Consider the following 12,768-nt stretch of genomic DNA (forward strand, 5'->3'; position numbering starts at 1 on the left):
CCTTGACTTCAACACAGCATATCTTAGAGAATACCTTGACTTCAACACAGCATATCTTAGAGAATACCTTGACTTCAACACAGCACATCTTAGACTAGACCTTGACTTCAACACAGCATATCTTAGAGTAGACCTTGACTTCAACACAGCATATCTTAGAGAATACCTTGACTTCAACACAGCACATCTTAGACTAGACCTTGACTTCAACACAATGAACAGGCCCCGACTTCAACACAATGAACATCTTTGACTTCAACACAATTAACCTGTAAGTCTATGTCTTTGAGTATGTAACTGACAATTAACCTGTAAGTCTATGTTGTTGTTTTTTGGTTGAATTGAAATGATAAGACCTTGACTTCAACACAGCACATCTTAGAGAATACCTTGACTTCAACACAGCACATCTTAGAGAATACCTTGACTTCAACACAGCATTTCTTAGAGTAGACCTTGACTTCAACACAGCACATCTTAGACTAGACCTTGACTTCAACACAGCACATCTTAGACTAGACCTTGACTTCAACACAGCCTATCTTAGAGAATACCTTGACTTCAACACAGCATATCTTAGAGAATACCTTGACTTCAACACAGCATATCTTAGAGTAGACCTTGACTTCAACCTTGGCTTCCTGGGGCGGCAGGGTAGCCTAGTGGTTAGAGCGGTGGACTAGCAACCGTAAGGTTGCAAGTTCAAACCCCCGAGCTGACAAGGTACAAATCTGTCGTTCTGCCCCTGAACAGGCAGTTAACCCACTGTTCCTAGGCCGTCATTGAAAATAAGAATATGTTCTTAACTGACTTGCCTAGTTAAATAAAGGTAAAATTTAAAATAAAAAAAAACACAACACATCTCACAAACACATTAAGCTGAATGCCTACTTGTTTAAAGCCAGTTAGCCCACCCATGGGCATCCCTAAGAAAGCAGCAGTTAACCCACCTGTGGGCATCCCTAAGAATGTCTTCAGGATCCAACCTCTGACCTCAGCCTGCCCCCTTCCACTCATTCCCTTACAGTTAATTTCACTACGGCCCTATACCGTGTGTGTGTGTGTGTGTGTGTGTGTGTGTGTGTGTGTGTGTGTGTGCCTAACTAATACCACCAGAGTGTGGGTGTTAACACGTCCTTGCATTGCCTTCCCTTGCCTGAGGAAACATTAATTCACACCTACAGCTTCCTCCCCTCCTGCTCACTTCTGTCATAGAAATATGATCTAGAATCTGTGTTGAATCAATGTGACATCCATTCCCCTACATTAATCTCATCCATTCCCCTACATTAATCTCTTCCATCCCCCTACATTAATCTCATCCATCCCCCTACATTAATCTCTTCCATTCCCCTACATTAATCTCATCCATTCCCCTACATTAATCTCATCCATTCCCCTACATTAATCTCATCCATCCCCCTACATTAATCTCTTCCATTCCCCTACATTAATCTCATCCATCCATTCCCCTACATTAATCTCACATTAATCTCTTCCATCCCCCTACATTAATCTCATCCATTCCCCAACATTAATCTCTTCCATTCCCCTACATTCCCCTACATTAATCTCATCCATTCCCCTACATTAATCTCATCCATCCCCCTACATTAATCTCTTCCATCCCCCTACATTAATCTCTTCCATTCCCCTACATTAATCTCTTCCATTCCCCTAATAACCTGTAATGTGTTGCTCTCCACAGGATGCTGTGTCTCTCCCCCCTGACCTGCCAGAGGAAGAGTTTAAGACTTCGGGCCTGCATGGCACCCTATTCCCTACTTAGTGCACTACTTTTGACCAAAACCCTATGAGCCCTTGTCAAACTCATTGCACTCTTTAGGGAATAAGGTGCTGTTTGGGATTCAGGCTAAGGAGCTCTGATTTCCAATGAGTGTATTTAAAGGGCTTTATATTCCCGTGGTAGGACATGGATACGCTGGTCTCATTTGGAACACTTCTACACTGGAGAATTCCACAGAGGAGAGTGTGTGATGGAGTGTGTGTCTCGTGAGGAAGAGAGAATAGGTCACCTGTGTGTGTGTGTGTGTGTGTGTGTGTGTGTGTGTGTGTGTGTGTGTGTGTGTGTGTGTGTGTGTGTGTGTGTGTGTGTGTGCGCATGCGGAATTCTGAACCCCTAAAATCATTCTGAACAACAAAATTCACAAATTCCTGATATGAACTGACCTAATCAACACCGTAGATAAATGTGTGATAAAACCATTACAATTCTACTAGACTCGGCTTGTTATTCTCCTCCCAGACGTAGGATTCGTCCCAAATCAAGCCCTATTCCCCACAGTATATAGTGCACTACTTTTGACCAGAGCCCTATGGGCCTAGTGCACTACTCGATGGACCCTAGTCAAAAGGAGTGCACTACATAGAAAAAGGGAGCCATTTAAGGACACAGATAGTAGATCTACTGTATCGGCTACATATAACACAAAAAACTGTGTCACTGACAAACAGATTGATAGATAGAAAGACAAATAGACAAGGGGGAGATGGTAATGAAACCAGTAGATAAATACAGGCTATAGATGCTCCAGTACGGTATGAACACAAACACTGTAGACGCTCACAGGGCCAACCAAGGGAGGAAGCAGAGCAGAAGCTGTTGACTTTCCCACAGGGGCCACGGTTGATTTCAGGCTGTTACATAAGTCCTGTAGGTTTGGTGCAGTTAGGCCACATGGGGACAATGTTTCACCCACACCCCCGCACACACACACTCTAATGCCCGGGGTGTAGTGGAGGAAGAAGTCAGGTGCAGGAAACAGAGAGTTCAGGGTAGCGATACTTTTAATTCACCACACCGGTGAAAACGACTCCAACCCAAACGAATGCCCCAAAAACACGGGGAACTAAACAGTCCAGAAAACACACACAAACACAGACAACCGTGACCTACAGTCGTGTACAAAGTACACACAGAATAATCCCGCACACCCAGCAGGCGGGCCGGCTGGATAATAAAACCCAACCAATAAACCTAATTAAACACAGGTGTAACTAATCAACAGACAAGGGGGAAAAAAGGATCAGTGGCAGCTAGTAGGCCGGTGACAACGACCGCCGAGCGCCACCCGAACAGAAAGAGGAGCCACCTTCGGTAGAAGTCGTGACACACACCCTTAGGGACATATTTAATTCTGTAAGGGTTTGCCTCAGTGTAAAGTCACTTTGTACCTCAGTAGAACATCAAGGGGTTGAAATTTTGTGGTTTGATTTGAAAGATGAGTGAATGCGAGGTGTTAACTGGTACAAACAAACATACTGTATGCTTTGTGAGTCTGTCTCTTAGCACAGGCAAGTCCCTGAAGAACTATACACTCTTAGGAAAAAAAGGTTTCAAAAGGGTTCTCGACTGTCCCCATAGGATAACCCTTTTGGGTTCCATGTAGAACCCTCTGTGGGAAGGGTTCTACATGGAACTCAAAAGGGTTCTACCTGGAACCAATAAGGCTTCTTCAAAGGGTTCTCCTATGGGGACAGCAGAAGGACCCTATTAGGTTCTAGAAAACACATTTTTCTCTAAGAGTGTAGAGACTAATATTGAGCACATTCAATTAACTCAATATGCTACTATTTTTTATCAAAGTTCAACCGAACAGACCATTTGTTTCCAGTTGACACACACACACACCTACATATTCATATACACACACGCTATTAGGGAGGGACTGTGCTGGGCGGGCTGCTGGATAAAACATAAATAACTGTGCATAATTGCACACAAACAGTACACGGCTCTGTGATGACACAGCACAGGCCTCTGTGATGACACGGCACAGGCCTCTGTGATGACACGGCACAGGCCTCTGTGATGACACGGCACACGGCTCTGTGATGACACGGCACACGGCTCTGTGATGACATGGCACACGGCTCTGTGATGACACGGCACACGGCTCTGTGATGACACGGCACACGGCTCTGTGATGACACGGCACACGGCTCTGTGATGACACGGCACACGGCTCTGTGATGACACGGCACAGGCCTCTGTGATGACACAGCACAGGCCTCTGTGATGACACAGCACAGGCCTCTGTGATGACACAGCACAGGCCTCTGTGATGACACAGCACAGACCTCTGTGATAACACAGTACACGGCTCTGTGATGACACAGCACAGGCCTCTGTGATGACACAGCACAGGCCTCTGTGATGACACAGCACAGGCCTCTGTGATGACACAGTACACGGCTCTGTGATGACCCGGACACAAAGACGCAGAAAGGGGGGGGAAAAATATCAAACAGAACAGACAAATGGGAGGACAGGAGAGGAGAGGAGAGGAAGGAGGTGAGAGAGGACAAGAGAGGTGAGGAGAAGAGAGGAGAAGAGAGGACAGGGGAGGAGAAGAGAGGAGAGGGGGGACAGGAGAAGAGAAGAGAGGAGAGGACAGGGGAGGGACAGGAGAGGAGAGGGGAGGGACAGGAGAAGAGAAGAGAGGAGAGGACAGGAGAGGAGAGGGGAGGGACAGGAGAAGAGAAGAGAGGAGAGGACAGGAGAGGAGAGGGGAGGGACAGGAGAGGAGAAGAGAGGAGAGAGGGGTGTACCTTAGTTCCATCCATTGGATTATGGATAACAGTAGTCTGAGCCTCCTACAAAAAGAGAGGGATGGAGGTAAAGATAGATGGAAGGAGAGATGGAGAGAGAGAAAGAGAGAGAGATGGGGAGAGATGGAGAAAGAAAGCAAATGAGAGTAGAGAGAGATGAATAGAAAGACAAAGGAGAGTGAGAGAGATGAATAGAAAGACAAAGGAGAGTGAGAGAGATGAATAGAAAGACAAAGGAGAGTGAGAGAGATGAATAGAAAGACAAAGGAGAGTGAGAGAGATGAATAGAAAGACAAAGAAAGAGTGAGGAAGGAAAACAGGTAGAGAGAAAGAGAAAAATAACAGATGAGGATAAAGGTGTGAACAGTATGTATGTAGGTCAGATGAGGATAAAGGTGTGAACAGTATGTATGTAGGTCAGATGAGGATAAAGGTGTGAACAGTATGTATGTAGGTCAGATGAGGATAAAGATGTGAACTGTATGTATGTAGGTCAGATGAGGATAAAGGTGTGAACAGTATGTATGTAGGTCAGATGAGGATAAAGGTGTGAACTGTATGTATGTAGGTCAGATGAGGATAAAGGTGTGAACAGTATGTATGTAGGTCAGATGAGGATGAAGGTGTGAACAGTATGTATGTAGGTCAGATGAGGATAAAGGTGTGAACAGTATGTATGTAGGTCAGATGAGGATAATGGTGTGAACAGTATGTATGTAGGTCAGATGAGGATAAAGGTGTGAACTGTATGTATGTAGGTCAGATGAGGATAAAGATGTGAACTGTATGTATGTAGGTCAGATGAGGATAAAGGTGTGAACAGTATGTATGTAGGTCAGATGAGGATAAAGGTGTGAACAGTATGTATGTAGGTCAGATGAGGATAAAGGTGTGAACAGTATGTATGTAGGTCAGATGAGGATAAAGGTGTGAACAGTATGTATGTAGGTCAGATGAGGATAAAGATGTGAACTGTATGTATGTAGGTCAGATGAGGATAAAGGTGTGAACAGTATGTATGTAGGTCAGATGAGGATAAAGGTGTGAACAGTATGTATGTAGGTCAGATGAGGATAAAGATGTGAACTGTATGTATGTAGGTCAGATGAGGATAAAGGTGTGAACAGTATGTATGTAGGTCAGATGAGGATAAAGGTGTGTGTGTGTATGTAGGTCAGATGAGGATAAAGGTGTGTGTGTGTGTATGTAGGTCAGATGAGGATAAAGGTGTGTGTGTGTGTGCAGGTCAGATGAGGATAAAGGTGTGTGTGTGTATGCAGGTCAGATGAGGATAAAGGTGTGTGTGTGTGTATGTAGGTCAGATGAGGATAAAGGTGTGTGTGTGTGTATGCAGGTCAGATGAGGATAAAGGTGTGTGTGTGTGTGTGCAGGTCAGATGAGGATAAAGGTGTGTGTGTGTATGCAGGTCAGATGAGGATAAAGGTGTGTGTGTGTATGTAGGTCAGATGAGGATAAAGGTGTGTGTGTGTGTATGCAGGTCAGATGAGGATAAAGGTGTGTGTGTATGCAGGTCAGATGAGGATAAAGGTGTGTGTGTGTATGTAGGTCAGATGAGGATAAAGGTGTGTGTGTGTGTATGCAGGTCAGATGAGGATAAAGGTGTGTGTGTGTGTGCAGGTCAGATGAGGATAAAGGTGTGTGTGTGTATGTAGGTCAGATGAGGATAAAGGTGTGTGTGTATGCAGGTCAGATGAGGATAAAGGTGTGTGTGTGTGTATGCAGGTCAGATGAGGATAAAGGTGTGTGTGTGTGTATGCAGGTCAGATGAGGATAAAGGTGTGTGTGTGTGTATGCAGGTCAGATGAGGATAAAGGTGTGAACAGTATGTATGCAGGTCAGATGAGGATAAAGGTGTGTGTGTGTGTATGCAGGTCAGATGAGGATAAAGGTGTGTGTGTGTGTATGCAGGTCAGATGAGGATAAAGGTGTGTGTGTGTGTATGCAGGTCAGATGAGGATAAAGGTGTGTGTGTGTATGCAGGTCAGATGAGGATAAAGGTGTGTGTGTGTGTATGCAGGTCAGATGAGGATAAAGGTGTGTGTGTGTGTACAGGTCAGATGAGGATAAAGGTGTGTGTGTGTGTGTACAGTACCAGTCAAAAGTTTGACACGCTTACTGATTCAAGGGTTTTTCTTTATTGTGTGACGACTTTCTACACTGTAGAATAATAGTGAAGACAATCAAAACTATGAAATAACACATATGGAATCATGTAGTAACCAAAAAAAGTGATATACAAATCAAAACATAGTTTATATTTGAGGTTCTTCAAAGTAGCCACCCTTTGCCTTGATGACAGCTTTGCACACTCTTGTCATTCTCTCAACCAGCTTCATGAGGTAGTCACCTGGAATGCATGTCAATTTACAGGTGTGCCTTGTTAAAAGTTAATTTGTGGAATTTCTTTCCTTCTTAATGCATTAGAGCCAAGCAGTTGTGTTGTGACAAGGTATGGGGTGGTATACAGAAGATAGCCCTATTTGGTAAAAGACGAAGTCCATATTATGGCAAGAACAACTCAAATAAGCAAAGAGAAACGACACTCCATCATTACTTTAAGACATGAAGGTCAGTCAATCTGGAAAATTTCAAGAACTTTGAAAGTTTCTTCAAGTGCAGTTGCAAAAAACATCAAGCGCTATGATGAAACTGGCTCTCATGAGGACCGCCACAGGAAAGGAAGACCCAGAGTTACCTCTGCTGCAGAGGATAAGTTCATTAGAGTTACCAGCCTCAGAAATCAGCAATTAAATGCACCTCAGATTGCAGCCCAAATAAATGCTTCAAGTAACAGACACATCTCAACATCAACTGTTCAGAGGTGACTTTGTGAATTGCTGCAAAGAAACCGCTAATAAAAGACAACAATAAGAAGAAGAGAAGAAACACAAAGGAAATTTGTTCTTCTGTCTAATGAGTCTAAATTTGAGATTTTTGGTTCCAATCGCCATGTCTTTGTGAGATGCAGAGTAGGTGAACGGATGATCTGTAGGTGAATGGATGATGTGTGGTTCCCACCATGAAGCATGGAGGAGGTGTGATGGTGTGGGGGTGCTTTGCTGGTGACACTGTCATTTTAACGGCTCTCGTTGGTGGTAGGAATAGTAGACCAAAGCGCAGATTCATTTTATTAAAAAAACACTTAAACAAAATAACAAAAGCCAAAGCGAAAAGTTCTGTCAGGAACAGGTACTAAACAGAAAACAAGATCCCACGAAAACCAAAAGGAAAATGACAAATTATATATGACCCCCAATCAGAGACAACTATAGACAGCTGCCTCTGATTGGGACCCACGCTCGGCCAAAAACAAAGAAATAGAAAACATAGATTTTCCCACCCGAGTCACACCCTGACCTAACCAAACATAGAGAACACGCTGCATTCTGCAACAATACGCCATCACATCCGGTTTGCACTTAGTGGTACTATCATTTGTTTTTCAACAGGACAATGACCCAAAACACACCTCCTAGCTGTGTAAGGGCTATTTGACCAAGGAGAGTGATGGAGTGCTGCATCAGATGACCTGGCCTCAACAATCACCCAACATCAACCCAATTGAGATGGTTTGCGATGAGTTGGACTGCAGCGTGAAGGAAAAGCATCCAGCAAGTGCTCAGCATACGTGGGAAATCCTTCAAGACTGTTGGAAAAGCATTCCAGGTGAAGCTGGTTGAGAGAATGCCCAGAGTGTGCAAAGGTGACTACCTCATGAAACTGGTTGAGATAATGCAAAGCGTGTGCAAAGCGGTCATCAAGGAAAAGGGTGGCCACTTTGAAGAATCTAAAATCTAAAATATATTTTGATTTGTTTAACACTTTTTTTAGTTACTACATGATTCCATGTGTTCATTCATAGTTTTGATGTCTTAACTATTATACTACAATGTAGAAAATAGTTTAAAAAATAAAGAAAAACCCTTGAATGAGTAGGTGTGTCCAACCTGACTGGTACTGTAGGTCAGATGAGGTTAAAGGTCTGTATATGTAGGTCAGATGAGGTTAAAGGTCTGTATATGTAGGTCAGATGAGGTTGAAGGTCTGTATATGTAGGTCAGATGAGGTTGAAGGTGTGTATATGTAGGTCAGATGAGGTTGAAGGTGTGTATATGTAGGTCAGATGAGGTTAAAGGTCTGTATATGTAGGTCAGATGAGGTTGAAGGTGTGTATATGTAGGTCAGATGAGGTTGAAGGTGTGTATATGTAGGTCAGATGAGGTTAAAGGTCTGTATATGTAGGTCAGATGAGGTTAAAGGTCTGTATATGTAGGTCAGATGAGGTTAAAGGTCTGTATATGTAGGTCAGATGAGGTTGAAGGTGTGTATATGTAGGTCAGATGAGGTTGAAGGTGTGTATATGTAGGTCAGATGAGGTTGAAGGTGTGTATATGTAGGTCAGATGAGGTTAAAGGTCTGTATATGTAGGTCAGATGAGTTTGAAGGTATGTTTACAGTACATTAGGGAAGTATTTAGACCCCTTGACCTTATTCTAAAATTCATTAAAATCGTTTTTTCCCCCCATCAATCTACACACAATACCCCATAATGACATCACAATATCTCAGCATGACAAAGCACAAACAGATTTTTTAGAAATCTTTGAAAATGTATAACAAATAAATAACTGAAATATGACATTTACATAAGTAGTCAGACCCTTTACTCAGTACTTTGTTGAAGCACCTTTGGCAGCGATTACAGCCTTGAGTCTTCTTGGGTATGACGCTACAAGCTTGGCACACCTGTATTTGGGGAATTTCTCCCATTCTTCTCTGCAGATCCTCTCAAACTCTGTCAGGTTGGATGGGGGAGGCAGCGGCACAGCTATTTTCAGGTCTCTCCAGCGATCAAGTTCAAGTCCGGGCTCTGGCTGGGCCACTCAAGGACATTCAGAGACTTGTCCCGAAGCCACTCCTGCGTTATCGTGGCTGTGTGCTTAGGGTCGTTGTCCTGTTGGAAGGTGAACCTTCGCCCCAGTCTGAGGTCCTGAGCACTCTGGAGCAGGTTTTCATCATTGATCTCTCTGTACTTTGCACCATTTGCGCCATCTTTATTTCGATCCTGACTAGTCTCCCAGTCCCTGCCGCTTATAAACATCCCCATAGCATGATGCTGCCACCACCATGCTTCACCGTAGTGATGGTGCCAGGTTTCCTCCAGACGTGACACTTGGCATTCAGGCCAAAGAGTTCAATCTTGGTTTCATCAGACCAGAGAATCTTGTTTCTCACGGTCTGAGAGTCTTTACGAGCCTTTTGGCAAACTCCAAGTGGGCTGTCATGTGCCTTTTACTGAGGAGTGGCTTCCGTCTGGCCACTCTACCATAACGGCCTGATTGGTTTGAGTGCTGCAGAGATGGTTGTCCTTCTGGAAGGTTCTCCCATCTCCACAGAGGAACTCTGAAGCTCTGTCAGAGTGACCATCGGGTTCATGGTCACCTCCCTGACCAAGGCCCTTCTCCGTTGATTGCTCAGTTTGGTCGGGTGGCCAGCTCTAGGAAGAGTCTTTGAACTACAAACTTCCTCCATTTACGAATGATGGAGACCACTGGGTTCTTGTGGACCTTCAATGCTACAGACATTTTTGGTACCCTTCCCCAGATCTGTGCCTCAACACAATCCTGTCTCAGAGCTCTACGGACAATTCCTATGACCTCATGGCTTGGTTTTTGCTCTGACATGCACTGTCAACTGTGGGACCTTATATAGACAGGTGTGTGCCTTTCCAAATCATGTCCAATCAATTGCATTTACCAGAGGTGGACTCCAATTAAGTTGTAGAAACATCTCAAGGATGATGAATGGAAACTGTGACGTGGTGAGGTTGGCGAAGATAAGAGACCACACAAGGAATCAGTGGTTAAGGATAAACATAATATTTTACTGAGAAACGGTAACCGCAATATCACAGTACACTTGAAAAACAACAAACACTAAGTCTCAAACTCAGTCAGGAAACAAACGCACACGGTGAACAATTCAATCTTCTGGAAAACACACATTTTTTAACTGGGAAATCATAATGAGTAAATAAGACACACCTGAGTGTCGTTAATGTCTCTAGGACGGTCTCTGCTATCCTCTGGTGACAGGTGGAACCATGACAACCTGAGTGTCGTTAATGTCTCTAGGACGGTCTCTGCTATCCTCTGGTGACAGGTGGAACCATGACAACCTGAGTGTCGTTAATGTCTCTAGGACGGTCTCTGCTATCCTCTGGTGACAGGTGGAACCATGACAACCTGAGTGTCGTTAATGTCTCTAGGACGGTCTCTGCTGCCCTCTGGTGACATGTGGAACCATGACAACCTGAGTGTCCTTAATGTCTCTAGGACGGTCTCTGCTATCCTCTGGTGACAGGTGGAGTGTCCTTAATGTCTCTAGGACGGTCTCTGCTGCCCTCTGGTGACATGTGGAACCATGACAACCTGAGTGTCCTTAATGTCTCTAGGACGGTCTCTGCTATCCTCTGGTGACAGGTGGAACCATGACAACCTGAGTGTCGTTAATGTCTCTAGGACGGTCTCTGCTATCCTCTGGTGACAGGTGGAACCATGACAACCTGAGTGTCCTTAATGTCTCTAGGACGGTCTCTAATGTCCTCTGATGACAGGTGGAACCATGACAGAAACAGGATGCACCTGAGCTCAATTTCGAGTCTCATAGCAAAGAGTCTGAATACTTATGTAAATAAGGTATTTCTGTTGATTTATTTTCAATACATTTGCTAAATTGTATAAAAACCTGTTTTCTCTTTTTCATAATAGATTGATGAGAAACCAAATTGATTTAATCCATTTTAGAATAAGGCTGTAACGTAACAACATGTAGAAAAGGTCAAGGGGTCTGAATACTTTCTGATTGCACTGTATGTCAGATGAGGTCAAAGCAAAAGGTGAGAAAACTGGAAGAGATTCTTCTGGAGTGATAGAGTTGAGGGGTGGATGAGCTGAGGACTGTAATTCTGAATCAATTTAGAAAACACACACACACACATGCTTGCGCTGAGCCAGAGGAGAGGAACATGGCTTGAACGGTCAGAGAGAACTCTGGGTAAAAGTTACAAACACACCATGTCTGCTAATCATTCTGCAGAGCTCTACTTACCCACTCTCTCTCTCTCTCTCTCACACACACACACACACACACACACACACACACACACACACACACACACACACACAAAACACAATCGTCAGAGACAAGTCTGAAAACACATATATTTTACACAAATACACAAAAGTGTATGCAGCAGACCCTCACAGAAACGCTGCAGGAACGTTGCGCCCCACAAAAGCACATAGTGTACAGTACACCATAGAGAACATTATGAAGAAGCCACAACTACGGTAATCCTCTTGACTCGACTGTTTCTGTCGGACACATAACATGTGGTATTACAGGGACACATGTCAGATCTGTTCCTTCCCAACGACTCTACTTAGCCGTGTTGAATCACCACTGTTCACAGCCGGCCATCCTCTACCTTAAGCCCCTCGTCGGCACCGTGTGTTTTCTACTTAACAGGAGACTGCTATGAGTCAACGAAGGCCGTATACTTCAACCCAGTCGGGGTTGTTCTGTACTGTAGCACGTCAGCATCTGCTGCTAAGTGGGTTTACTGTTTACAGAAGAGTTTCTGGTGCTGTCACGCTGAGTGAGGTAAAAGCTACTCTAAAATGCCATTACACCATGACAGGATCTCCCCTCCCTCCCTCCCTCCCTCCCTCTCCCTCTCCCCCTCTCCCTATCTCCCCCTCCCTCTCCCCCCTCCCTCCCCTTCCCTCCTCCCTCCTCCCCATCTCCCTCCCTCCCCCCCATCTCCCTCCCTCCCTCCCCATCTCCCTCCCTCCCTCCCCATCTCCCCTCCCTCTCTCCCCAATCTCCCTCCCTCCCTCCCCAATCTCCCCTCCCTCCCTCCCCATCTCCCCTCCTCTCTCTCTCTCTCGACAGTTCTATTAGAAGCCTCATTTGACACGCATCACACACGCAGGCACACACACACTTTCCCCCACACCATTCCAAGCACTCTCCCCAGAAAGTGACACCTTCCGATGACCAATCACCAGCCAGCTGCCTCCTACATGATTATGACATTGTCGTCATGACAACCGTTGCCCTGGACAACAGTTTGGGAGTTGGGGAGAGAGAAGAGAACAAAGTACCTGAGGT

The 12,768-nt window shown here is 44.7% G+C and overlaps 1 protein-coding gene across 12 annotated transcripts in view; it reads right to left on the reverse strand.

Moving 5' to 3' along the window:
• The window catches only part of LOC115121963 (calcium/calmodulin-dependent protein kinase type II subunit beta-like), a 150,917-nt gene that overhangs the window by 24,953 nt on the left and 113,196 nt on the right, over positions 1-12,768 (reverse strand). For 9 of the 12 annotated variants that reach the window (XM_065026835.1, XM_065026829.1, XM_065026832.1 and 6 more), the window contains one exon: positions 4,573-4,617. The exons of the other annotated variants lie outside the window; for them this stretch is intronic. In XM_065026835.1, coding sequence (XP_064882907.1) covers positions 4,573-4,617 — 45 coding nt within the window. The remainder of the gene's footprint in view (positions 1-4,572; positions 4,618-12,768) is intronic. 12 annotated transcript variants of the gene reach the window in all.

Source organism: Oncorhynchus nerka, linkage group LG13, assembly GCF_034236695.1.
Source record: "Oncorhynchus nerka isolate Pitt River linkage group LG13, Oner_Uvic_2.0, whole genome shotgun sequence".
Taxonomy (NCBI): Eukaryota; Metazoa; Chordata; class Actinopteri; order Salmoniformes; family Salmonidae; genus Oncorhynchus; species Oncorhynchus nerka.